Source organism: Dermacentor silvarum, chromosome 11 (assembly GCF_013339745.2).
Source record: "Dermacentor silvarum isolate Dsil-2018 chromosome 11, BIME_Dsil_1.4, whole genome shotgun sequence".
Classification (NCBI taxonomy): domain Eukaryota; kingdom Metazoa; phylum Arthropoda; class Arachnida; order Ixodida; family Ixodidae; genus Dermacentor; species Dermacentor silvarum.
Window position 1 is genome coordinate 81974562 of NC_051164.1, and position 25508 is coordinate 82000069.

Below are 25508 nucleotides of genomic sequence, written 5' to 3' on the forward strand. Positions count from 1 at the left end.
TTTCGATGCGTGTCGTGTTTATAGTCGAGCTCGTGCAGCATTGTCTATTGTGGTTAACTACAGCTGCAACAAAGCTACGTTTGTGTTTGTAACGTGCAGCGTCTACAAAGACCACGTCCTTGTCTCTTCCGCAGTTCTTCGCCATGTTCTTTGCCCTGCTTCTTCTCGTACCCTCGTGGTGTACAGGATGCATATTATTGGGTAATAGAAGTTTTTCTCACTCACTCCCCCACTACGGCGTTCCTCATAATCAAATCGTTGTTTTGACACGTGACACGTAAAACACCAGAATTCAATTTATGTCGTATACCAACGTCCGCATCCAACACGTTTCCGATAGGTTCCATTAGGTATTTATTGACACGTGTACTTCTGTGTTCGTCATTCAAAGTATTGTTGCTGTTTTCTTCATCGTCACTACTACGTGACAATATAGCAAATCAGTTCAGCGAAAACCCGCAAGGTGGCGGTATACATTCGAGAAAAGGAAAAATTGTAGTACACGAAGAGTAGCACGAAATTAAAAATGAAAGAAAACCGAAGTGAAAATCATCCTGTTCCGGGGTTCGAACTCGGAACTGAAGCCGTTCCGGAGCCCCCGGTCGCAGGCTAGCAGATTACAGCGCGAGGCGGAATTAATCGAGAACTCGAATCGACCCGCCGCTGTAGCCCAGTGACTGGCATTGCGCCGCTCCGAGGTCGCGGGTACGATTCTGCCGCGGCGGCCGACTTCGATGGGGGCGAAGCGCAAAAAACACTCGTGTACTTTGATGCACGTGTCCTTCGAAGCCCGGGTGGTCAAAATTAATCCGGAGTCTCCCCACAATGGCGTGCCTAATAACCATGTCGTGGTTTCGGCACGCAGTATGACTCGAAGCAATGGAACATATACAAAATTTAAGAGACCCGTGTAGGTTTTCTCCGAAAGCTTTCTCGGAGAAATCTGTGGGTTTTCTTTGCAGCTGCGGGTGAATAAATTTTTCTTTTTCGTATTCTGTTAGGTATTTCCAACGTTCGTATGCAGACATCTTTCAGACGTGTCGCACGCCCTGCCGGGTCCTCACGTCGTACCATGTGTAGAATCCAGCTTTCACAGCGCTGTCGGGTCCTTTTTCGCGCACTGATGCGGCAACGCCCCAATTGGCAGCGTCGTAATGAGCGGGCGGCGCGTCACACTATGACGTCACACGTGTGCGAGTCGCGCGTCAGCTTTCGGTGGTTATTAGCGGTCGTATTTATAGCGGGACCCATTGTTCTCCAGAATCCGTCGACTCGCAGTTTTTTTTTTTTTTTTCACACTGCGGATGCACGCGTGCATCGCCGCAGTGCATACCGCACCGCTGACATCCGTGCAGCGCATGCGCGTAGGCAACTGTCAGTAATGCTGTCCCTGTCGTTGTCCCCTCGACTAACCCTGTTACTCCATGCCTTTTTCTTTTCTTTTTTTTTTTCTTCGCTCTTGTTCCGTCTGGAATGCATGACTGCCCAACGTCTGTCAACGCATTCTCTCGCTTTTGACAGCGACACAGCTGCTATGAGCTTTCGACGCACTGGCCAAATGTTATCATCGGAATTTGCTTCCCACGGTCACTATACCTATACCTATAGGTTCGTATCGATATATATACACCGCCCACCATACAACTATCGCTGTTTGTTAACGGTTGCTTCCTTAGCATGCACGTGTCCATTAGGTAATTAACTTAACTAACGACGCATGCGCTGCAGGGTAAACCGCTAAGCGAAGTTGAGGCCATGAGGCCTTACCGCGTGAGAAACCATTCCGCGTCACACAGCCTGCGTGGTTACCTTAAAGGCAATGTGGAGTGTATACATACAACCGCGAGCAAAAGTCCGGAGACCACAGATGCCATGAATTTTGTTTTAATTATTCACAGCCAAAGCTCGCGGGCTGAAATCGAGTGGTACAGTCCATGGGGGTGCGCCTGTTCGACCAATGTAATGCATTGAGAAAACTCGTTTGCACGCCTGAGCTAAAATATATTTTTTTCTTCTCGTTCTTGCTGATGCATGGTCTCTAGACTTTTGCTCCCGACTGTACGCTCAAGAATTGTATGTTGCACAGTTTGTATACATCTTTTAAGAGCCCGATAATCTGAATATCCTCTTGAGACACGAAGTTAAACCGTTCTTACCTACCGCTCGGGACAATCACGATGCATCTATATAGGCGGGGAGCCGCTCAAGCCAACCAATATGCACGAAAAGAAACATAATACAACCGTTGCATTACGGTACTTCATTCCATGGTCATATTCACACATGCTCCATTGGACAGCAGTGCTGGTTGCTTGTTCACTCGTGGAGCTCGCGGCGTACGGCGGCTGCTTTAACCGTATATGCACGTCGGCCAAGGTTCCTTCCGAAGGTCGGCGCGGCCGCGCGGGCCCTATCTTGAAAGCGATCTGCAATGGGGACCGAGTGCGCCGAGTGGTGGTACCTTCGTGTGCGCTGTGTTCTCGCCGCTTAGTTCGCGTTGAAGCGAGAGGCAGCACGAAGGTCAATTCGCTCGCTGCAGCCGCGCTTTCTCACTCCAGCGTTTTGACAGCGAGTGTGCGCGATCATCGAGTGAGATGTGTTTCATGTTTGCTTGTGAGTGCGTGACACCATGCTTGTTAATTTAGTTATTAAGATAATGTTTACAAGTTTATACGGCCGATAAAATTATATTCTTACTTCGTATAGCTGTCTACTAATTTGCTATAGCAATCGATGCTTCGCCTTTCGGGGCGAAACTACTTTTTTTCTCTTTCATTTTTTTTACAAGGGCACAGCGCAGCTAAAGATTTGGCACAACACGAAAGAAAGTAATTGGGCGTAATGTAATGGGAACGAGTCATCGCGTCGCTCCAGCTCGCTAAATATGCCGGCGGCTTGCAAACTAGCGCGCCCTTAACGAGTGACGTGTAACTCGTATCCCTTTTACATCGTTAATTACAGCTGCGTCTTAAGGACCTCGTCCACTCAATCTGATGAGCCTGACGGCTCGTTCTTGTCCCCGGTTATGTAATCGGGACGGAGCCGAGGCTGGCGATAGCCACAGCGCGCTTCTGCAAATCTGCACCGATACGGAGAACACATACACATAAGCCTATACACGCACTCACTCGCACTTATAAGCAGGCATACGCTATAGAACGCTCGCACGCACATCGACACAGATGCATACACGTATGTAAAGACCCGTGTTCCCGCCCACCCGTGTATAAGAACCGATACAAGACATCGACGAGGAACACCCGAAGGACCACCTGGTTAGTAGCGCCATGCAGTAACCGACCCCGCGCTAATCACTCCTCGCAGCCTCGTTTCGCGGATCGTCGGCTCTGCATATAATACGTAACGCTGTATCGAACGTGTACATAAACGGCCTGTGAGCGCATAGCCGAGGGAGCAATAAAAGGAAATCTGATCATCTTTCGTTCGCTGTACCACGCGCCATCATTTTTTACACACGACGCGCCGCGGCTAATGATGGCGACCGAACGGCGTGGAGGGGGATGCCTATTAAGGGGCGCCCCTCATTTGAAACGAGATTCCCCCATGCCCCCTCTCCTGCCTCAAGCCTCGTACGTACATGCCTAACAGACGCTGAAGAGGGGTTCGGGGGTACCGGGGGAGGGGGGGCTGTACGTTTCAGCTGCCACGCGCTTTCCTCCTTAGCGTTCCTTGCGATGCCGCTGCAGTGGTGCTTGGGAATCGATCGAAAAACCTGCCAACCGGTCTGACCCCGGAAAAGACAGCGGGTCACGGCTTATAGATCCTTGTGTGTTCGACAGAGGCGTTGTACGTTGCTGCTGTTTTTTGCTGCTAACTGCTCTTCTTCTTGTCTTTGAGAGCCGGGTGCGCTGTTCGGTCCACTCGGCTACACCATGCATGCGCAACACCCCACCCCCAGCTCCCACCTATTTTAACCCCCTGGAGGTGCCACGGGCGACCCCCGTACGCAGTAGGTTAATGTGTAAATCGAGCACTCCGCTCAGGCTCCTTTCGGGGCACCAATGGTAATGACAACGGTGACGTGTGGTCGATAATTAGACGATCGCCACTTATTATCTCTCTTTCCCTCTAGCCCCCACAGCTTTAAAGAACTGCTGTAAATATGCCGTAAGTGGGTCTCTCTCTCTCTCTCTCTTTCTTTTTTTTTTTTCATCAAGAAAATGAGGTCTTACTTCATACCGTATGTTACCGATGTGCTCTATTCACTTGTAATTTTATAGAGCACGTCAATTAACGTGTGTAGCTTAATTAGCACGCCGCGCGCGCCCGTTGCTAAAGCTGCGTCCTGCGCTGTCATACTTTCTGTCCTCCGAATTCATCGCATTTTTTTTAATGCTTTCCTAAAGGCGTGACTGTGACATCTCTGTATATACTCGTATATCCTCACAGAAGCGGTCGTTTTGTACATAATGAATGAATCCTACCCTCGTTGAAATTCGAATGCTACGAAGGTTATTCGAGCAAACGTCAGTTAGCGGCGAGGAGACTGTGCGCGTTAACTCATCGTGGGAAAGAAATGGGGGGCGAGGTTACAGAGCCAGCTGCTAATAAATCCTCGTGTTTATTTCTTCATCTCTTGAATTTGCGTAGGGAATACAATGCGTGCACCATCCCTGTGATGTTTAAGTCATTAGTGTAGTACTTGTACTTTTTTTTTTCCCACCAGTCAACGTTGCACATAAACCCCGTCGAAACCCCGGCGCATTAAAACTACGTGAAAGCGAAGCCCGTTGCAGATCGAGGTCGCCGCTGAAATTAACGATCGAGCAAATATCCCGGAGAGAAAATACCACGCAGTTGTATTTACTTGACACTTCGCCGGTCAAATGTTTATCTCGCCGATTCAGGCCTTCCAACATATTACCGGCAACTGTGACGTGCGTCATACTTCGTACAGCCCTGCCGAGCTACATATGCGCTTGGCGTTTCAACGATGACTTCTTAAAAAGCACTGTACGCATGCATAGTGGAGAGCGAGGTGATGATTTCGGCGACGCATCATTTGCAGAAACGAAAGTTTCGTGGTGATCACTGTAACAAGCTAAACGTTGCACTGAATTTCGCTAATGGCTTTAATAAAATTTTACCGGTAATGCCTTACTCGCGAACTCCGGTATAGTGCCGACGTATCGCTGATACCCAAGGCTAGAGTGCGTGCGAAGGCGATTTCATGTTCAGAGCGGTTAGGGGGCGAGTCCTGGTCACAAAATGCGCTCGCTGCTGTTTCGACCTTATTCTGCGCTCTTCGCTCGAGCCACCCATAGCAAAAGAAAAAAAATAGTAAAATAAAAGTGTAAAACAAAGCAAAGCGAACCAGTACCTTTTCCCACAAGCACAAAAGCAATCGCTTCGAAATATTAGGCGAAATATAATAAATAAACTTTTGCAGCCACGCACGCCGTCGTTTCTTTAGCCGAGCAATTTGCGGCCGCTAAACATCAATCAGCCGCTCGTTTAGAACTTCGCTCTTGTTATCTTTTGAGATAAAAAAGAGCCTACACCTCTCGACCGGTACATTCATTCACCCGTGGGGGAGAAAGGCAAAAAATATAAAAAATATCGCGACGGTCTCGGAACGGAGCAGGCCTTCGGGTCACGGACGTATATAGACGTCGATCGCGTCCCACGAGTCGATATGTACGCACAAACAACTTGAAATTCAGGCGTCGTCTCCGCTTCGGGCTCTCGTTCGAGGGCCAAGTCCCCGAGGGTCCGCGTGTCGTGTTACGTAATAAGGGTCCGTGGCATCTGTCGCTACCACGCGGCCGGCTGCCACACTCCCGTATAGATGTCCTCGATATACCAGCTGCGTTCCGCCTCCGGCTCGAGAACGTGACGCGCCCGCAGGTCATCAACGCGCTCCGCGGAGACGTCCTCCTAGATACTCATACACGGTTAAGACGACACACAGTCGCATGTGTGTGTATCGGAAGATTGCGTGTCGACATCGTCCCGGAGAGCTGGGAACGCGAGGTGCAAACACTCGATCGCACGGTCCAATTGCGAGCGCACCATATTAACGAGGTCAACGTGCGACCAAGTATGGGAGAGATCGACCGAGCCCGAACAGACATCGGCGCCCGGCGCCAGGACGACTCGTTTGGTGCGTGGCCCCCTACCTTTCTTGCCAAATGTATAAACAATTCAATCTTCGTGGGCACGTATAACTTTCACGACTTTCGCGGATGGCGTGATATATATGTACAGTTCACGTGGATCGATTTTCCCGCTTCGACTGAACCGCACAATTCGCGGATCAGCGTCGTTTCACGAGAGCGAACGTGGCGAAGGTTGTAATAGAGTTGCCCACCTATCAGTGGAAGACGAATCGGTAACAATAATTGAGTATCCCGCCTCTGAGCGGAAGGCTCAATTAACCTGTGGCGCATTCAGGCTTATCGATTCAGCCTTCCTCAGTAAGAAACAACCTTGCACGAGTGGAAATTGTTTCCGTAAACGCTTTTTGTGGTTGTATATGCTGTATTGTGCGACCGAAACAAAACTGAGGGTGGGGAAGCCGCGACGGCGTTGACCATTCTGCTCCGTTCACACTGTCGCGAGCGATTTCGCAAGGCATTTCAGCGTATCCAACAAAAATCGCACGTATACAAGTGATTCGCGACGGCTCTCTTGCGCAGCGACGGTCTCACGTGCGGAATTGCAAGCAAAATCGCACCACATTAAACTGTCTTCAACTATATAGATCCTGCGAGAAAATTAGCATTTGCGTGCACAATGCGCATCCCGCAGATCTTCCATTTTGCGAAATTTCACGCCCGCGAACTTGGAAGTGGGTCGAAAAGGCGGTGGGGAATAAAATTCATCTTTCAGTACATGATGCGCGTCCTGTGTTTTCAATTTTCTTGCGATTCTCATAAGCCCCTGGCATGCGAATGAGTGTGTTTCAACATAAAGGCCGTGTGACATGGTCTTTCACAGAGGGTTTGTCGTTTGATTGATATGCCGACGAAGATGCGGCGTCCTTCAGTTTAGATTTAAACATTGGGTTTATATTGGTTACTCAAAACAATGTACTGGTGCGAGTGGGATGTTCGAAGGTTAGCGATGAATTTCGTCCCTAAGTTTCGCGCCTATCGCGTCCTAACGCCTTAATATATATTGTTTTCTGTATTCAGAATTATCACGTCACTTCTATATGGTATCGCGCGTGTGCAGGTGCAAAATATAAAGGAAGATGAAGCCCTGCAGCTGACGCCCTCATTTCGTGAAGAAAGCATAAATTACCGATTTTATCGGTATATAGGAAGACGGTTACGCATAGCTCACACAAGCGATTTCATTTGCGTATATATCCCTACGAAGTCAACTCACGCGGTGCGGGTGGCATCGGTCTGAAAGAATCGTTCTACGCGGCGAGGAAAATAGTTCAACTGACCAACCCTGAACTGCTCCGCTTGTTATCTTCCGGGGTGGTGCCGCGCCTTTGGACAAGCGCTCAGGCGTGACAAACACTAAAACGGACGACATTGAGGAGATACTCCCATAAGACAAGCGTTCAAGCATTGCGAACACCAAACAGGAAACATTGAAGAAGACGCCACCTATAAAGAGACGAGGTACATTCTGGTCAGATCTTCGTCTAATCTGACAAGGAGTCGGCAGTGAACCGCGTCAAACATGCATCGTTTTCGGGCGTCTTGAGAAGCCAATAAAACGAAGGCGGGAGAGGCTGCAATGAGGAACGGACTCTACACATAGGAGAGATATACAGGCGGTTGTTGAACCCTGGACATCGTAAAGGTCGGCACGGCTACATTCGTGGTTCTCAGGACAGTGTCCGCGCTAAACGCTTGGCCCCGAGCACCAAAATAAAGCAAGCAACAACAACAAAATGCCACACAGAGGTTAGGCTTTTTTTTATTATTATTATTATTTTTATGCGCATGCCGCTCGTTCGGGCGGTCAACGGGAGAGGGCGCAAGCGGCGCGCCTTCGCTCGTGAAAAGTGTCCCATACGCGTCGCGTGGCGACTTAATTGCGCCGCGCTATTACCGCTCGTGATAGCGAGCGAGCGCGTACAGTATAGGGCGCTTTCGGCCGGGACAAGACGGGGGGTGAACGCCCTAAAGCGAACGTGCGCAGATTTATACCCTTTGTTTAAGCACGACACTTATCGCGAGCTTGTGGCTCTCATCTAACAGCAGCGGCGAGAGGGGTATTCAAGCTTTCGCCTCTATAAGGAAGAAGCGGAGGATAAAATTCAAGAGGGAAGGGCGTGCGAACAATGCATCGCGATGCTATTCGGGAAGGTGTGGAACTCGAGAGGGGTGCAGTCGTCTGATTCCGAGAAACAGACCAATTACGCTTTCATTGAGCCCGCATTTCTAAACACGTATAAACGACGAAACAAAAAGCTCGAAACTTGTGCTTTTTCACATGGGCCACTTTGCCTGATCTTAAGTTCACGTACTACGTGACGCCGGCGGTTAAGAAAAGGATGTTCTACATCCGCCGTCATGGCCACGAGCGGCGCTGGCTAACACTCCCGGGATCAGACCTTGTCCACATACACAAGTACTCAAGAAAGTGGAGGGGAGAACAGCCGTCGCCGTAGCTCAGTTTGAATACTATCGGACGCTTATGTAATGCGGAAAATGTGAGTTATGCTGTAAGGGTAATAAGTTGCATATGGACTAGATGGTTTTCTGTTGAAATGCACGTTTACTTGCGCAATAAACCTGACACAGGGTCAAATACGTGAGAAACAGACGCTAGGCTTTGAACTAACAGGTTTACAAGCGAAATTAACATCATATGAGTACATGTCCCCCAGACGCGTGATACAAGATCAACGAGACAAACGCGACTACGTGGAGGCACAAGAGACATGACCTGACGGAGATACCGTAATATCACTGTCTGTTAGCGCTGTAGTTAGGCTCCAACCGACGGAAAGTTATTTTCATTCACTCTCATTTCCCTAATAACTCATAATTTCTATACATTTCAATTAAAACCACGAATAACTTCACGTTCGCTTTCCTTGGCTCCATTGTCTGCTGCCTTCATGTGGGTGCGTCTACAACAACAATTCGGGTTCCTCGCTCCCCCTTCTTCTCGTTCGTCGCGTTTTCACGAGGATGTAGGCGCACGCGTCTTGTGTTTTCCTCGAAGCCCACGACAGGAGACAAAGAGCTGGGATATGCGGATTATAAGAGTGCCGCCCCGTGCAACTCGTGTATACGACTGTAGGTAAGGGAAGGAAATCTGAGGAGCCTTCATATACAAGTCCGTCGAAGCCGAGCTTTGGTGCGCCGTCGCATGCAGCTCTGCATGGGTGTGTCTGCCACCTCCCAATTATATTGTTCGCACGAATGGCGTTTGATCGCGCGCGCGCATTTTTTGCGCCGTTTCACGTGTGTATGCCTCACTTTCGCCAAAGCCAATGCAGCCACGAAGTGTTCTGCCATTCACAAACGTTCGCATGCCGTACTCGCGCGTTCCTGGCCCCGAAAGCGGAGGCAAAATTTGGAAGACGCTTAAGCTTCGCTTTCAAGAGTGGAACGCGATAGCATTCAAAGATCGCTGACTGCTTCTTACGCTTCCCGACAACTGCAGCTTATGCAACCGTGATGGTTACCGGGAAACGATGGCGCCGAACGGTATGCACGAAGGCGAGCTTTCTGGTAGAAACGCGGCCTCTTGCGTGGGCCGATCCCGGAGATTGTGCACAACCGCGCCAAAAAATTTCATTATTTTCTTGTTTCCGTTGTTGTTTCGCACTTTTAATATTTCGGTCTGATAAGATGTAACATAAAAAGCATGCGCTGTGGGTGTTTTGTTTCATGACATTTGTTTGTGGGTTGTCATTCTCAAAATTCCGAGGAATAGCTTTGTCAAGAATGTAAGACAAGGTATGAGCAACATCAGCGGCAGAATGGTGTGGCAATTAATATAACCCGCATACGCCGCACGTCATATAGCAAGGCGCGGAATATACATATACCTAAATATATTCTGAGGGCCTGCGTGGTTGGGGATGATTTTCTCGGCCGCGGACTCCAACGCCGAGACCGACACCGACGCCGGATTTTCTGTGACCCGGGCACCATAACACGGGGGAACAAGTACGAGTGGCGACGCCATCTTGAAGTTCCCGCACCAACTAGCCGTAACCTCGTTGCTTACGGCGGCCTCTGCTGAGGCCTAGTTAATTACTTATCGATAAAAAAGTACTAGTACATCGTGTTCTAAAGGAGCCACAGATTGAAATAGCAAGTTTCGGGAACTTTTAGTGAGCCAACGGGAGCCAATTACGAAACAAAAATACTTTGAAGTCTGTGACGTCACACTGATGCGCCGGCGCTGGGGTTCCGGCACAAAATTCAAGCAATTACACTTTGACCTTCATTTTCTCTTCTGATAATAATCCTATCGTTGCAAAATTAACGAATATAGTGTTATCAAATAACACTTTATCAGTATAAACCGATTTTGGCGTTCCTATTTACGGTCCCTTTACAAGCTAGGTCACTAAAAAGCAATATCAAGTTAAACTTAATTAGTTATTACGCGGCTGTAATAACAAAGTATCCACTCTTACCGTTCTTCCACTCCACTCCTTCAACTTCTGAGTATACTAAATGCTGGCGTTTATGATGTCGCATAAGGACGATATCAACATCGACAACGTCTTTTATGATATCAGCGTTGGGTGCCAGTGTATCAGTGTTGTCGATATCAATATCGAGAACGTATTTTATGATATCGGTGTAGGGTGTCAGTGTATCAGTGTTGTCGATATCAATATATCAACAACGTCCTTACGATATCAGTGTATAACCATGCGCGAAAGAAAGCCAGCGGTCATGGCCTTGCAAGACCACGGCAGCTGACCTCGCCTATACAAATGGCATGGCGATGTTATTGTACAATCTTAATTTTTAATTTTAATTTTCACGCTCCCTCCGTGCAATTTCGTTCTAAAAATCTTTCGTAAAAGACACCGCGGCTGGCCAGAACACCCTTTCTATTGACGCGTGGCGGCCTTTCACGTTAGGCACAACATTTTTCCTTTCAAAACCGGGATATAGACTGCGCGAAGGCATCTCTAGCCTTAAAAAAATGTTGCCTTTGTCGTGCAGTTCTTTGCAGCCCGAGTAATAGAACTTGCCGTACCGAGTTCGCGGAATAAACGGACCAATTAAAGCAGGGCGTGTGGATTCTTCATACACACCAAACTTGTACAGGCTGCGCGAACATCTGGAACGTTTTAAGTGGAGCCGTCTCAAGACCTCGGTGCAAAATTTTACGCGCTCTTTAAAGCGCACGATTTTTTTTTTTTTTTTTTGAAGCTCAGTGTAAGCGAGCGAATCACTCCGCGCACGTTGCTCGAGCTGACAGCTTCGTGCGAGCGCTGCCCTTTTAATGAAGCGGCAGGCAGTCTCTTTCAACGCGAAAGAGCATCGCCGCAGACAGCCCCAGGGATTGCGTTGACTTTTCAATATCAAGTTCACCAATCAAGCGAGCAGAACTGCGCGACCTTATATAGTATAGTTAACGTTACGTCCTTAACCGACTGCCCCGCGTTCTGTATTCTTGTCCTGTATATTATACGCGCCTATACCGCTATGCGGCATCACGTAACACAGTGAAGAACCTCAAGTGATCAACAGCGGTAAAACAAGGAACGCCGCCGAAGCCAACGTTTCGACAAACGGACTTGTCTTCCTTGTGAAAACGTTGGCTCCGGCGACGTTCCTTGTTCTACCACTGTTAATCACTTCAAGCGTTCATCTTCCCGTGAATCTTGTTTTGGAGTGTCTCTCTCTCTCTCTCTTTTTTTTTTTCTTACGTGACACGGAATTGCAAATACATGCAGTGTTAATCTGAGAACAACAAAGACGCACTTTCTTACCCGCCGTGGTTGCTTAGTGGCTATGGTGTTGAGCTGCTAAGCACGAGGTCGTGGGATCGAATCCCGTCCACGGCGGCCGCATTTATTTCAATGGGGGCGAATTGCGAAAACACCCGTGCACTTAGATTTAGGTTCACGTTAAAGAACCCCAGGTCGTCCAAATTATTCCGGAGTCGCCCAGTACGGCCTGCCTCATCATCAGATCGTGCTTTTGGCACGTAAAACCCCATCATTTCTTTAAAAACACGTTCTTTACTTTGTAGCGAGTGTTTGAGCAACGTTTTCCTGCTCTTTCAAGATGGAGTTCGCGCGCTTATGCGAGGAAGTGTTTGCGCGACCTTAGCAATTGTCGCTACGGTCTATGGTTGTTCCCGAATCGGTGTTTGCTTGCGAAGTCTTCTGCAGTTGTGCCCTGAAGACTACGCGCCTTTACCTGCTGAATATATACGCCGGTGAAAGCCGCAATTCCATGGCCACGTCCCAGGTGTCACCAGATGTGGCAGTGCCAACCCCGAATGCTTTGCCGAGCACAACCACGTTGCCTTCTGGCTGGCTCGTAAAAATGTTCAATGCGTATACGGTTCCCATAACGCCGGATAACCTTTTGTGTATTTTGAACGAAGTAATATTAAAATACTCTGTCCGTATTTTTGTGCACTGTTTAGTACGTTTTCCCATCACTTTTTGGTTACACCAGGAATGAGTCCACAAGGACGCATTGCGTCGCCAATAACTTCATTTCCTGAGGCGAGTAATCTACACGAAGCCTTCTGCCAACACAACAGCGTGCGTGTGTGTGTGTTCTATAGAAAGCCTATAACGTTTTTTGACAAACTCTATAAATTTTCTATATAGGAAGTTGCCTGCAGGCGTCTATAAACAAACTCCGGACGCTCTTTTTTTTTTTTTTTTTTTTCCCTGGTGAAGTCTACAGACCGGCTATAGAAGAAAGTCTAATAAAGAGCAAAAATTTTTTTCGAGTCCATAGACAAGTTGTAGGCTGTAGAAAGCCATTTTTACGCGGTTAAGTATACAGGCCTGCTACACCTCCTTGTCTTCTAGACGACGCAATCTTTTACTTCGAATCCCGGTCCCCCCTCGCTAAGAGATAAGGCTGGCCGACCGGCGTCCACAAAGGCGGCGTGTATATAGAGGTGAGATATCGCCGTCTCGAGGTCAGGTGAAAGTGCCTTCGTGTGCCGTATTCGATAAGGGGACGGGGGCCCCAACGTTGCAGCGCCTTCCACGGGAAAGAACACAACCGCGCGTTAACGGTCACGGTTGTCCGTCGGAAGCACGATAAGAAGAATGCAAGCCCCTGTCACGCATGTAGAAGCCTCATGTCCACCTTTCAAGTGGCTCATAATATAATTAAGACAGTGCCATTGATGTGACACGCCCATCGTGCAACTCGAGTTTCGGTATATCCTTCTCACTCGCAGCTTTGAAACATTTATACCCACTTCGGTTCAGTCTATATTTATTTTTTTCTACGTTTGACCTTTATTGCTTTTTTTTTTTTCGCGTTTTCTACAATGGTGACCATCGTGGTTTAGTGACCTCTTCTCTCCCCCTTGTGTAGTACGGCGCAAAGGGGTCTTTGCGGATTGATAAGTAATGAAAACAGACGTCCTAATTAAAATTCGGTTAATATAAACGTCCTAACGTGCACTGTGGGTTATGAGGCACGCCCTATAGTGGAAGGCTCCGGATAAATTCTGGTCACACGGGGGTTCCTTAACGTGCCCCCAAAGTACGGTACCCCGGCGTCTCTGCATTCCGCCTCGATTGCAATGCCCGGCCACACGTGTCGAACGCGTGGGATCGCGTACTCAGAAAACAGAACGCCGTACAACCACTTAGCCACCGCGAAGTATGAGAACACGTACCGAAATAAATGGCCCACATGGGACAGGTGTCTCCTGCGTGCCATCATTCTGACCACGTAGACCAGGCTAACGGCACATGCGAGGCGGACTTATGCGTGTCTTTTAATCCGAGCACGCCAACGAATCGAATACATCCCGAGCGATCTTGTCTGCGCGTTTTTTTTTTCTTTTTTTTTTACCTTTTTATTTACGTATTTGCGACACTACCACTGTTCGAATGAAAGCTTATAGCGTGCGGGTAATATATGAACTTGTACGCGTCCATACGGAAACGCTCCTATGAATTCCCTATGGTTTCCGTATTCAAGAATTAAGAGGGCCGACAGATGTGGACGGTGGTATCTAAGTTCCGTAAACAGGGATAATAGCGCCTCGGAAAGGCTGGCCTACGTTTTCATAGGTGGACCTATCTTTCAATAGGCGGACCTATCTTTGAACGATAAGTACACCTATTGAAAGATATATAGGTCCGCCTGTCGAAACGTATAGGCCAGTCGTTTTGAGGCACTTAATCACTGTTTACGTAACTGATCGATCGATACCACAATATGGTTATGGTGCGGTTCTTACGAACTTGACGCATAAATCGTGTGGAATCCATGTCGAATACGTGAGAATAATACGGAATGCGTGCGAAGAACACACGGAAACATCGAATGAAACGGGAACCGTTTCAGTCGCCCTATTGGACGAACATGGATATATGCGAATAACAGCAAACACCGATGAAGTGGTCTCAAGTGCCTATACGAGAGAGTAAGACGGATCGGATAAAGACGAAACAAAAATTCTAGCTACAGACACGGAAGACGAGTGCGGTGATAGAAAAAAAAAAAAAAAAAGAAGTGCGGAGTAGTGTTCGACTGTGTAGCTCAGACGAAAACACAGGTGCACCACACGCACAAAGCCTAATACTATAGAGAAGCGAAAAGACAATTGAAAGGACTTGCAATTTAAATTGATCGTGCATTGTGAACAGCAGGCCGAACGTAGAGTAAAAAAAAAAAAAAAAAAATCTGGAAACGATGACATCTGGAAACAATGACATCCAGTTCGCTGATCGGTTTAAGCATTTTAAAGAATTATTACTGTGCGTGTTCTTTTCTTCTTCTGACCACTTAGGTCGCGGGTTCGTCTTCTGGCAGCGCCGGTCGTACTGCACGCAGTGTGAGAGAGAAAGCAGGAAGACGATCGTCCGGTTTACTACCCTCTGAAAATTTACGCGTAGTTTTGGGACGCAAGAGTTAACATTTACCTAACGACGGAGACTTAATATACGAGAAACTGAGAACTGACCAGCTGTTTTGGTTTTCGGATGCGTTATGCCGGTGAACCACCTTCCTGGAGAAATTGGCCCGACCTCTTTTTCTCGGTGCGTGTCGACAGCTTAGTGCACGTTAAGGTTATTCCTGGGCGTATACGACATTTTGCTGATTTGATTATCTTCATTGCGATAACGTGCAAGGTGGGTTTTACGCAATGGCCAGAAGACCGCGCGCGTTACCTACATTCGCTTCAAACCTCGATATTGCAAACTGTAATTTAACACTAAATTTCTTGCTGCGCATGGAGTTTCAACCCGATTAATCGTTTCAAAAACCACGAAAGAAAGAGTGATAAAGTGTTTCGATGGAAGAACGCCGAGCTACAACAAAACATCCACAATACTTCGTGGTGCCTTCCGTGCACAGGTTTCGGCGCATCGCGCGATGTATCTGGAACACACGACCACGCTTCAGGATGCTAACGACGCTCAGATGCATAATTTGCATACACCGAGCCGGTTCCCTAAATTTTAAAGCAATCCGGACCTCTCGTAACCCCCGTACGTTATCGAGCGGATGGGCTTGCTTACGATGGCGTGACCGAGGTCAGCTGTACGCGCTCACTTAGTACTCCGCACGCGAGTGCCGTTCAATATGTGCGGGGCCCGGCCGATGGTTTCGTGTATACGCCGCGCCCACTACGGGGTCACAGAAAACGCGTGGGCCTCTATCCGCCGATACGGTGCCCCGAAAATACTGGGTTATGCGTGGTACAAACTGGCCGCAGAAACGTCCATAAAAGACCGGCTAAAGCGAACGACGCCAACCCACGCCTTCCGTACTACGCGCGTCCTAACACCCAGACAGGCTAGAATGAGGGAGGAGGGTCGAGAACGGTTCGGTTATTGATCCGAAACGTCGCAGGAGCGAGCGAGCGAGCGGCAATTGGAGTAACGTACCTTCAGGTGTATGGGAATCTTCTTGGCCGGAGTCTTGACCGAATCCATCGTTCAGAATTGCGGTGTTCCTTAACTCCCCGATTCGGTTTCCTTTTCTCTTTTTTGTTGCCCGCCGAGTTGGCTGTATGTGCGCGTCTGTCGCTGTCAAATTTCTTTTTGCCTCGACTCGGTCGTTCCTATTCTTCACGGACGAGGTATAGGGTTGCAAACACCAGCGAACACGCAACTGCAGCAGTCAGCGAGGAAGGAGGGTCACAGACAACGCGAAACACACGACGTCGAACAATGATTACGCGGAGCCTTCAGCTGCCTTCACAGCAGCAGCAGCAGGTGGCTCCGTCCGTGCTGGGATCGGCTGACCAGACTCCCGAGGCTTGCTCGCGTTTTTACCTCTCGGGGTTATAGCGTCGGTTCGCGCGCGGATCCCCGACACCTTTCTCCGGAGACCGCGACGCTAGCCCAGTGATCAATTTCCTTTCTCAGAGTAGGAGGCGCGAGATCACAGACTGCCGGCGCAAAGGGCTTTCAGTATGGAGAAGCAGCGTTTCTTTTCGTTCCTCCGAATTCTCTTTTGCAGCGGTCACACAACAACACAGGAACACCAGCGGCGCCGATGATGACGAGTGGGTCTATATGTTGAGAGCTTCAACCGGCGTGATATCGAATAGCAGTGAGGAGCTAGCTGGCCCGCTTGAAAAACCGCCGCAAACTTCCTCACCCGCGCACCGACGGACCTACGCGCGCGCGCTCTCGCGTCGCTGTGCGCACAATTTTTTTGTTTGTGCGCCGCGTTTCCTGTCGTCAAGCTTCTCCGCGAAGCGCGAGGCCGCCGCGCCGCCGACGACGCTGGCGCCGCGTTGCGATAACGCCGAGAACTAGGAGCGCGCCCTATTTTGTTTCCTGGTATCGAGATTAACGCGCCTTTTTTTTTTTTTTTTTTTCCGCCGTCGTCTGCTCGGCGTCATCGTTCGATAGTCGTCCGCTGCCGCCGCGTTGGGTTCGTAGGATTAAAGGGCAAGGGTTCATTTTATCGTTGAGGTAACTATTGTTATCCACCGGGTCTTGTTCACTACAACTCGGATTTGCTAAGAAGGCAGCTTATTGCAATTTGGCCGTCAAATAAAAGCAATGCATCGTTTTGTTTTTTCTTATTACCGCGGCGCCAAACAGAGACTATCCAGAAATTTTTTTAGAATATGTCGGATGAGTGTACTTCCCATACGCCTTCCGTTTGAAGTATCTAAACATTGTCTGGTACAAAACCTGGGGCCAGATTCGCAAATATTTTCTTTCGTAAGTTCGCTTTGCCATTAGCTGGCCGCCTTCCCTAATGATGTGTCTGGCATCCGGATTGGCTAAAATTCTTTCTTACGAAAAATTATAGCGTAAGAAGTTTTTTTATGAATTCGAGGCCCTGAATGTTTGCAGTCTGTTTCATTCGCCATAGACAAAAAAGAGTCGCCATATGGTGACGCGTCGGCAACAAGGCGCCATGTGCTTTTGGCTTGTAAATGTTCCACGGGTCAGCCATAGCTGTCGAGCCTCGGCCCCAACGTAGGGCTTGATTTCGAACAATTCAGGGACTGAGAAACGCTGGAGTCATTTGAGGCTATAATTCCGTGTCGGGATGCCATCTAATAGCTGCCGGCTCTGTGTATGCCTCTTGCGTCAATTGCTTCCATCGTTAAGCTTCTCCGCGAAGCACGAGCCACGACAGTAGCGGCACGTCGTGGCAGATGGTGGAACGAGCATCAGGCTGTTTGTTGTCTGCGCGGCGCACTGGGAAATCGCTGGCTTACGCTATATAGCTTTCTGGCGTTCAGCTTCGTTACGCAACTAGTGATCCAGCCTATAGGGCCTGCTGAGCCTTCCAATCTCACTCAGAAATAACAAACTGACGCTCTATGAACGCCTTCTGCAAGCGTCCCAATAATTACACATGTCTTTATTTCATTTTTCTTTTTTTTTTCTTCTTTTTTTCTTCCATCGCGAAGACACCGAACTTGACATAGAGCGAAGAGACTCAAGTCGGCAGCTGTTCAGACGACAAAAGATTACATCTTTTGGCAAGCGATTCTAATGTCGTACGCCACGTTTATGGAAGCTTGCCAATCTTCCGACAGCTGCAGATGGAACACGCCCTACACCGCCGAAAACATGATTTCGGCTATGAATAAAGGATAGTATGAACGTTACTTCGAAGGACATCGCACACCCTACACTCGGTAACTTTTATATATAAAAATGTCCATGTGCGCATTTTATGGGTAACCGGCGCTCTTTACCTCGAATAACGGTAATAGCCGCGCGGGCTTGAATGTTTAGATAACTTTCCGTTAGGTTAGGTTAATGTTGTTAAAAACACCGACGTTGTTAAACATTACAGGGCTGACACGCGCTTCAACGCCAAGCGTGCGGATACAGGTCGTAACATGACAACTGGCGCCAAATATTCACCAGTGGTTCAAACTTGCGTTTTACACCGATTGATATCGTTAACTTAAGGCCTGACGGAAAATATTCAACATTTTCAAACTGAGTCAGATGTCACTGATATTTAGGCCAGAGAGCGCTGGTTACCTCTTAATTGCGAATATATACATATTTATAGACGTTATTCTGTGACTATATAGGAAGACGAGCACGCCTGAAAATTTTTTTGTGACTTTCCACTGTCTAGCGCACAGCAAAACTGAAAACCATATACGATCGCGCGCTATTACGCCGACGATGTTTAAACGGTTGCATCATGAGCTAAAGTTATACATACGGCTACTAGAAATAAGGAGGAAGGATACACATTAGTGCGACCATTGCAGTTCAAATCGTTGCATCAGCAGAGACAAGCGCCGTTTTTCCTTAAATGCGGTCAGGTTAGCCCATGTGCCAGCTGTTTTTGGTTGTATCAACCTATGGGGGTACGCTGTCGCAGTAATATTACGGGTGTTTCAGCGAACACTTTCAAAAAAAATTGTTTTAAAGGTTACCTGTGGCAGATGGCACAATTCTAGTTCTTGAGCTGGTCTACTCGAAGAGGCGGACATTACTTACACAAAAATTAAATGCATAATCAACTAAATAAGAAAAAAATCACGAATCACGTTTCTAACTAATTACCCTATGGCCCATATTGGAATTTACAAATTCTAGCCGCGGAGCTCGCAAGGCGAATCCACGTGGAACGAATTCTCAGGATGAGACCAGTTTCGAGATATTAATTCCCGAACTTTGCAGAGAAATGCCGTTGGCGTTCCAGTTCATTTCTTGACAAAACGTCGTTTTATGCATTGAAGCACAAAAGTAACTGGATCCCCTTCGGTTACGGTAACTGAGCCACAGCGCTCCAAATACGAAAATATACATTGAAATCTGTGACGTCACAGCGACACAATGGTGTGGGTTTCCGGCGCGAAAAAAAAATCTATATATTTTTCTCCTCTAATAATCAACCTATCACAGCGAAATTAATGAAAATCGATTTCTTAATGAATACTCTATTAGCTTAAACTCTATTAATATTCTATTAATTAATAGAATACTCTATTAGCTTAAACGAGACTGCGATTTATAAGTCATGGCTTTGTGTGTGTGTGTGTGTGTGTGTGTGTGTGTGTGTGTGTGTGTGTGTGTGTGTGTGTGTGTGTGTGTGTGTGTGTGTGTGTGTGTGTGTGTGTGTGTGTGTGTGTGTGTGTGTGTGTGTTGGGTGGGGGGGCACTTTCGTAGCCCACGGAGGGCAGCTAATGATCGCTACGAAAATAGCGCGTCCCAATTTGTGCGGTCCGTTTCTCCTTATTGAACGCCAAAATCGACGACATGTTGTGCCGATACCTAACGGAACACGCATATTCACTTCGAACTCATTTGGCATTCAGGCGGTGCATTTAGCCCGTCCCGTAGCGAAGCAGCAAGCTGAAATGCAATGTCGTTAAAGTGTTTTGGTTCTTTGTTACATTTTTTTCGCGCAAACACAAGGAGTTTTCAACAGTTCCCGCTTTTCACATACTTTATCGAGTATTCATTTCCCTTTTAGTTTTCTTGTGTTCTAGGTGGCCACTAAAGAGGAATATTAAGTCTAGCTGTATTAGTAAATTACGCTCCTCTATATTAGCGAACCGCTCTAGTGAACTCATTTCGTTGTAGCGAAACCCCGTTTGCTGAAAATAGGCTTGGCAAGCCAGAAGAGAGACGATAAAACAAGACAAGTGGCGACACTACTCGAGCGATTCTTGCATAGCTCGCGATGACGTCATGAATTACCAGCGTTTGCACGGGTCTGTTTGTAATTCTTTATCATTACAAGAAGGCTCCATCGCCTGTCTATAGAGCCAGCAAAACATTCAACCTATAGCAAGTTTCGAGAACTTTTCCTTCACCAAAACGGTCCAGATGCGAGAAGACATAATCTGAAATCAGTGACGTCACGGTGACGTATACGTTATGGCGCTGAGGTTAGACATGACGTTTGGACATTCACTTCCTGTAGAAATAACCAAGTTCTTGTTGCTAAATGAATGAAAAACAGGTTTCTGAAGAAAAAAAACACAACCAGTTCAAGTTATTTTATGGCTGTCTGTATAGCATCCCTCTAAAGCTTGGGAATTCTTCCCTGGTATGCGTATTCACAGCGCCCCGTTTGTTGAACATGTGTTCGCACGAGATCGTGGGAACGGTACGGACATTTTCCGTCGCACTCTACGTACGCCTCCCAACGAATACAACTAGATAACGAGCGATTGCATCGAGCATTTTCATTATGCCCGATGTACTTCATAGCATGCACCGCAAGCAAGATAACGAAGTATTGATTGCAGGTAACATTTATTATCTTGCCACAAATATTTCATAACGCTAAGAAACGAGTGGAATGTGATGAAAAACAGCCGATAAGCGCTTATTGTATGGGAAAAGGTTACGCTGGACAAAGCGGGACTTCATTGGTGACGCTATTCTGTTCAGATGCGTGCGAGCAGACGTGAACCTGGGTATATCGCCGCTGTTTTAGCTTTCGCATAATTACTGACTCATTTAACAGTCTTTCTGGGCAACCACTCCACGGAATATGACATGCTTTCTTTCATTAAAGAAAACTCTACTGACTGTAAGAAACTTGTTTTTGATTTAGACCATGGATTTTTTAATAAATATTGTTGAATAATGCGAAATATAAAAAGCGAAACTATGTTTACAACTCTAACTCAGCAATCAAAAGCGAAGTCCCAATTCTGTAAACTACACTCCTAAAGCGGACAAAATTGATTACTCATTATACACCCCTCTGAAATATACCACTAATTTGTGAGGACGACTTTTACAAAACCCTCGTAAACGTAACAAATTTGCGTAAGCTGTAACTTTATAAACATAATTTGTCCGCTTTAGATGCTCTAACGGGTGCAACTTACAGGACCCAGATATCTGTCTTTAGTGCCGAGTTAGGGATTTGTAAACTTCGTGCTTCTATTTTCTTTGAAGTTTGCCAATGTTCGGTCATTTCTGTAAAAAACAAGGCTCTAAAATCAATAGTCTGCTTCTTACTGTCATTATAACTTATCTTTTTCTCTCAAATGCAACAAATTTCATTCATATATCTGTCTGGCGGTTGTCTCAAAAACATTTCTGCGTTTTACACGTCCATTTCAATAGGAAAATTGGTGTTGGCCCCGAGATTAAGCTTCCGCTTAACGTAAGCATTCATTTTAACGCGATCGCGTTTAGTGGGGGCCCGTGTCGCAGAAAATCCGGCGTCGGCGTCGGCATTGGCGCCCGCGGCCAGAAAATCATCCCCAACCACGTTTAGGTACGCCACACCATTCTATCTAATATGTTGCTCATACCTTGTCTTGCATTCTTGGCAAAGCTATTCCTCGGAATTTTGAGAATGACAATCCACAAACAAGTGTCACGAAACAAAACACCCACAGCGCATGCCTTTTATGTTAAATCTTCTCAGACTGAAATGTTAAAAGTGCGAAGCAAATACGGAAGCCTGAAAATGATGCAATTTCTTTGGCGCGGTTGTGCACTATCTCCGGGATCGGCCCACGCAAGAGGCCGCGTTTCCACCAGAAAGCTCGCCTACGTGCATAGCGTTCGCCGCCAGTGTTTGCCAGTAACCATTACGGTTGCATAAGCACGCAGTCGTCGGGAACCATGAGTAGCAGTCAGGGATCTTTGAATGCTATCGTGTTCCACTCTTAAAAGCGAAGCTTAAGCGTCCTCCCAATTTTCGGTGTCCAAAATGATAGCTTCGTATTGTTTGGAAGACACCTTACGTAAACCACTCGTGCGATTTAAGTTCATCAGTCACAGACTGAAATACAATTTCCAGAGTAAAACTTAGACAGCTTCTTTTTAAGAAAGTTATGCGAGTAGCATCGCTGTCGGGGAGACACGTTTTGTTCAACTTTGGCTCAGTTTGATTGCAGGGTACTCTGAATATGTGGAGTTCCAATTCTACTTTGCGTTCATTCGCGAAGGGATTAGTGAATTGTGCTCGCCCGTTCCGCTTGCTTCAACGTGGAAGCCGGCCGATGCGACGCGTGATGTTCTGCATACGAAGAGGACAACGCACAAAAAAGTGGGCGCGAACGAGGAGGAAGATAACGGGTTCCCCGCCCCCTTAGAGCTATGATAAAGAACCCCTCTATACTTCTATCGAACCACCCCGTGCCTGATGTTTTCTTGCACGGCTCATTGATTTGATCTCATTGATTTGTCACGTGCTTTATTGACGTGTAAACGTTCCTTGACGTTTACTCGTCAATAAAGCACGTGACAAATAAATAAATTCATCTTGTCTTCATTACAGATTGATTGATTGATTGATTTCCCGAAATAGCACAGGAGCTTTCAGTAACGCTAGATAGTTGGCAGCTGCGGATTATAGTTACTACCGCTCGAGATGCACTCTTAACGTGCACGAAAAGTACAGAAAGGCCTTTTGTATTCCGCCGTCTATCGGAATGCGACCTCCGAAGCCGCGGATCGAATCCGCGAGCTCGTGCTTAGTAGCAGAAAAGCAACCAGCCAGTCAACACTCTGCCGCCTTCAATTACATCACACACGTTCAATATGTTAGCATAAACTGTCGCCATTCACTCCTTAACATAGATCACCCCCCACATCTATGTATCGCTCAGCATAACGGCACCAGCGCAAAAGCTTTGTGAGCTTGAAACGTAACTATCACAACACAACGTTCGGCAGCCAGTTTGCCAGCCCAAGCTGCGTTGGACGTTAAAGCTCTTTCACTCACCTCCACCCCCCCCCCTCCCCACACAAGCCATCTGACGTCATCACTTTTTTTTTTTTTTAATACTGCCGCTGGCGAACGGCTCGTCGTCGAGCAGCCCTACTACGCCTCCCTCTCGTTGCCCGACGTTCTCGTCAGGAAGACGGCCATTTGTTGCGCAAAGGAGGTGACGTCACAAATAGCACCGCGATGACGCGTGAACCTGAATTGAGCAGAGCTGCGCAAGAGGCGCGAACGGGCTTTTCGCGTGGAGGTGGTGAGCGAAAAGTTGTGTGTCGTATCGTCAAGCCTGTATGTGTGTTATGTCGCAGAAAAAAAAATGGATCTGAGCGAGCAGTATTGGGACACCCGTCATGTTCTTGGTCGATGTAGTATGCATACATACCGTGTGTCCCAGCTAAACTTAGCCAAGCTTTTCAACGAAAAAAGAAATGATAAAAACAACGTGGTGCAAGAATTATAAGACATGTCGTGGTCGGTCGTCAAAGGTCTGAAGACCGAACACCACAGGTCTTAAAATCGTTTCTTGCACCGTGTTTTGTATATATATATATATATATATATATATATATATATATATATATATATATATATATATATATATATTGCACTGCTTGGCTAACGTTAGCTGGGTCACCCTATATACGTATACAGACGGCCACAATATTTTTGGAGTACAGAATTCAACTGAGAAGACAGGTGGTTACGCTGGCCTGAAGTACCCGCACCATGCAGCTGGTCGTGAAATCGTAGGTTATGACAGGGTCTACTCCAGCCTAGTTCATTATTTATCGGAAAATAAAAATTATGCGCAGCATGCTAATGAAACCAAAGACTCAACTGAGCAAGTTTCGAGAACTTTCGTGCGCCGTAATTGCCCAGGTATACGAGAATATACCTTAATATTCATCACGTATACTACATAGATGTGCTGTTGCCGAGGTTTCAGAGCGAAATTTAATTAAATTTTATAAAAAGAGAGGAAGGGCGAACGGGGAAGGGTGGAGTTTGGCCGTTAGTTTATCCGCTAGTAATGTATATTTAAAGAAACCCAGGTGGTCGAAATTAATCCAGAGACCCCAACTCGGCGTCTCTCATAATCCTCGACTTGCTTTGGGACGTTAAAGACCAATGATTTGTGCGGCGCGATGAAGGGCCGGCAGTTGAGGGCGTGGTCGATACATCAAATGCAAATTCCACGCCAGTGCGTCGGAGCCCCGAATCGGCTTTGAAACGGTACGATCAATAATTATAAAATAAAAGTTACCCTACGTATATAGCATCAATCGAATAGACAACATATTTGTGGTTGCTATTTTTTTTTATTGCGTTAACATTAGGAGTGTCAAAAAGCGTATGTGTGTGAACTGTGCGAAGCCGGTCACGTGGTAGAGGTATATACAGGGTGTCCCAATTATCATGCACCAAGATTTTAAAAAAGGTTCAATTACGTTGCTCGAAGAACACCTATAGTGCACTGCCGCGCGACTGGCCACTCGAGGCACTTTGAGTGTATTCGCGAGCTTCTAGCTATCACGCTCGGAAAAAAACACTTATGTAGCACGTAACGAGCAACAGAAAGCATGTATCGGGAATTTTTCACGTTGCTCTACGGTTTTCTCATTGACACTTTGATAATTAGGACAATATACTTTTCGAGTTAGATTAATTAAATCTCAGCAACTAAAAAATTACCGGCGGCTACTCCACTGTACTGGAAACAATATACACTGTTTTCATCGAATAACGCAATTACTCTCTTTTTTAAATCTTGGTGCATGATAGCTGGGACACCCTGTATAAGAACCGTCAGCCATATGATAAGTGGTTCTTGAGGGAAAGGGAAAGGTTGGCGCTATCTTCTGCAGCCCTTGAGGGAGCACGGCTCAGCGCCAACGGGGAGGGGTAGTGGGAGCGAAAGAAGGGATAGAGTGGAGTCGCCACGCAGCAGCAAGTGGCTGACACCCTTTCCCTTTTTACACCCTTTTACACCCTTTTTACACCCTTTCTTGGGTGTAAGGGTGTGAGATAGATTTACGCCTTTATGCACTTTTAAGAGTGTAAATTATTTTACAGTGCTATTGCACTTCCGGAGGGTGTGAGAACTCGCTTTCACGTACAGCTTCGCTGTCTGCAGTGTATACCAGTCGTCAAACTGACATACATCATCTTCCTTCTGGGGTTTTACATGCCAAAACCAGTTCTGATTATGGGGCACGCCGTAGTGGAGGGCTCCGGATTAAT

General features: G+C 47.1%; 1 protein-coding gene across 3 annotated transcripts in view; it reads right to left on the minus strand.

Moving 5' to 3' along the window:
* Positions 1-25508, minus strand: part of LOC119433304 (dihydropyrimidinase-related protein 2) — a 76705-nt gene that overhangs the window by 36369 nt on the left and 14828 nt on the right. Inside the window, exon 1 of one of the 3 annotated variants that reach the window (XM_037700449.2) lies at positions 16013-16796. The exons of the other annotated variants lie outside the window; for them this stretch is intronic. Coding sequence (XP_037556377.1) covers positions 16013-16060 — 48 coding nt within the window. The 5' untranslated portion in view covers positions 16061-16796. Of the gene's footprint in view, positions 1-16012; positions 16797-25508 lie in introns of those variants that run through there. 3 annotated transcript variants of the gene reach the window in all.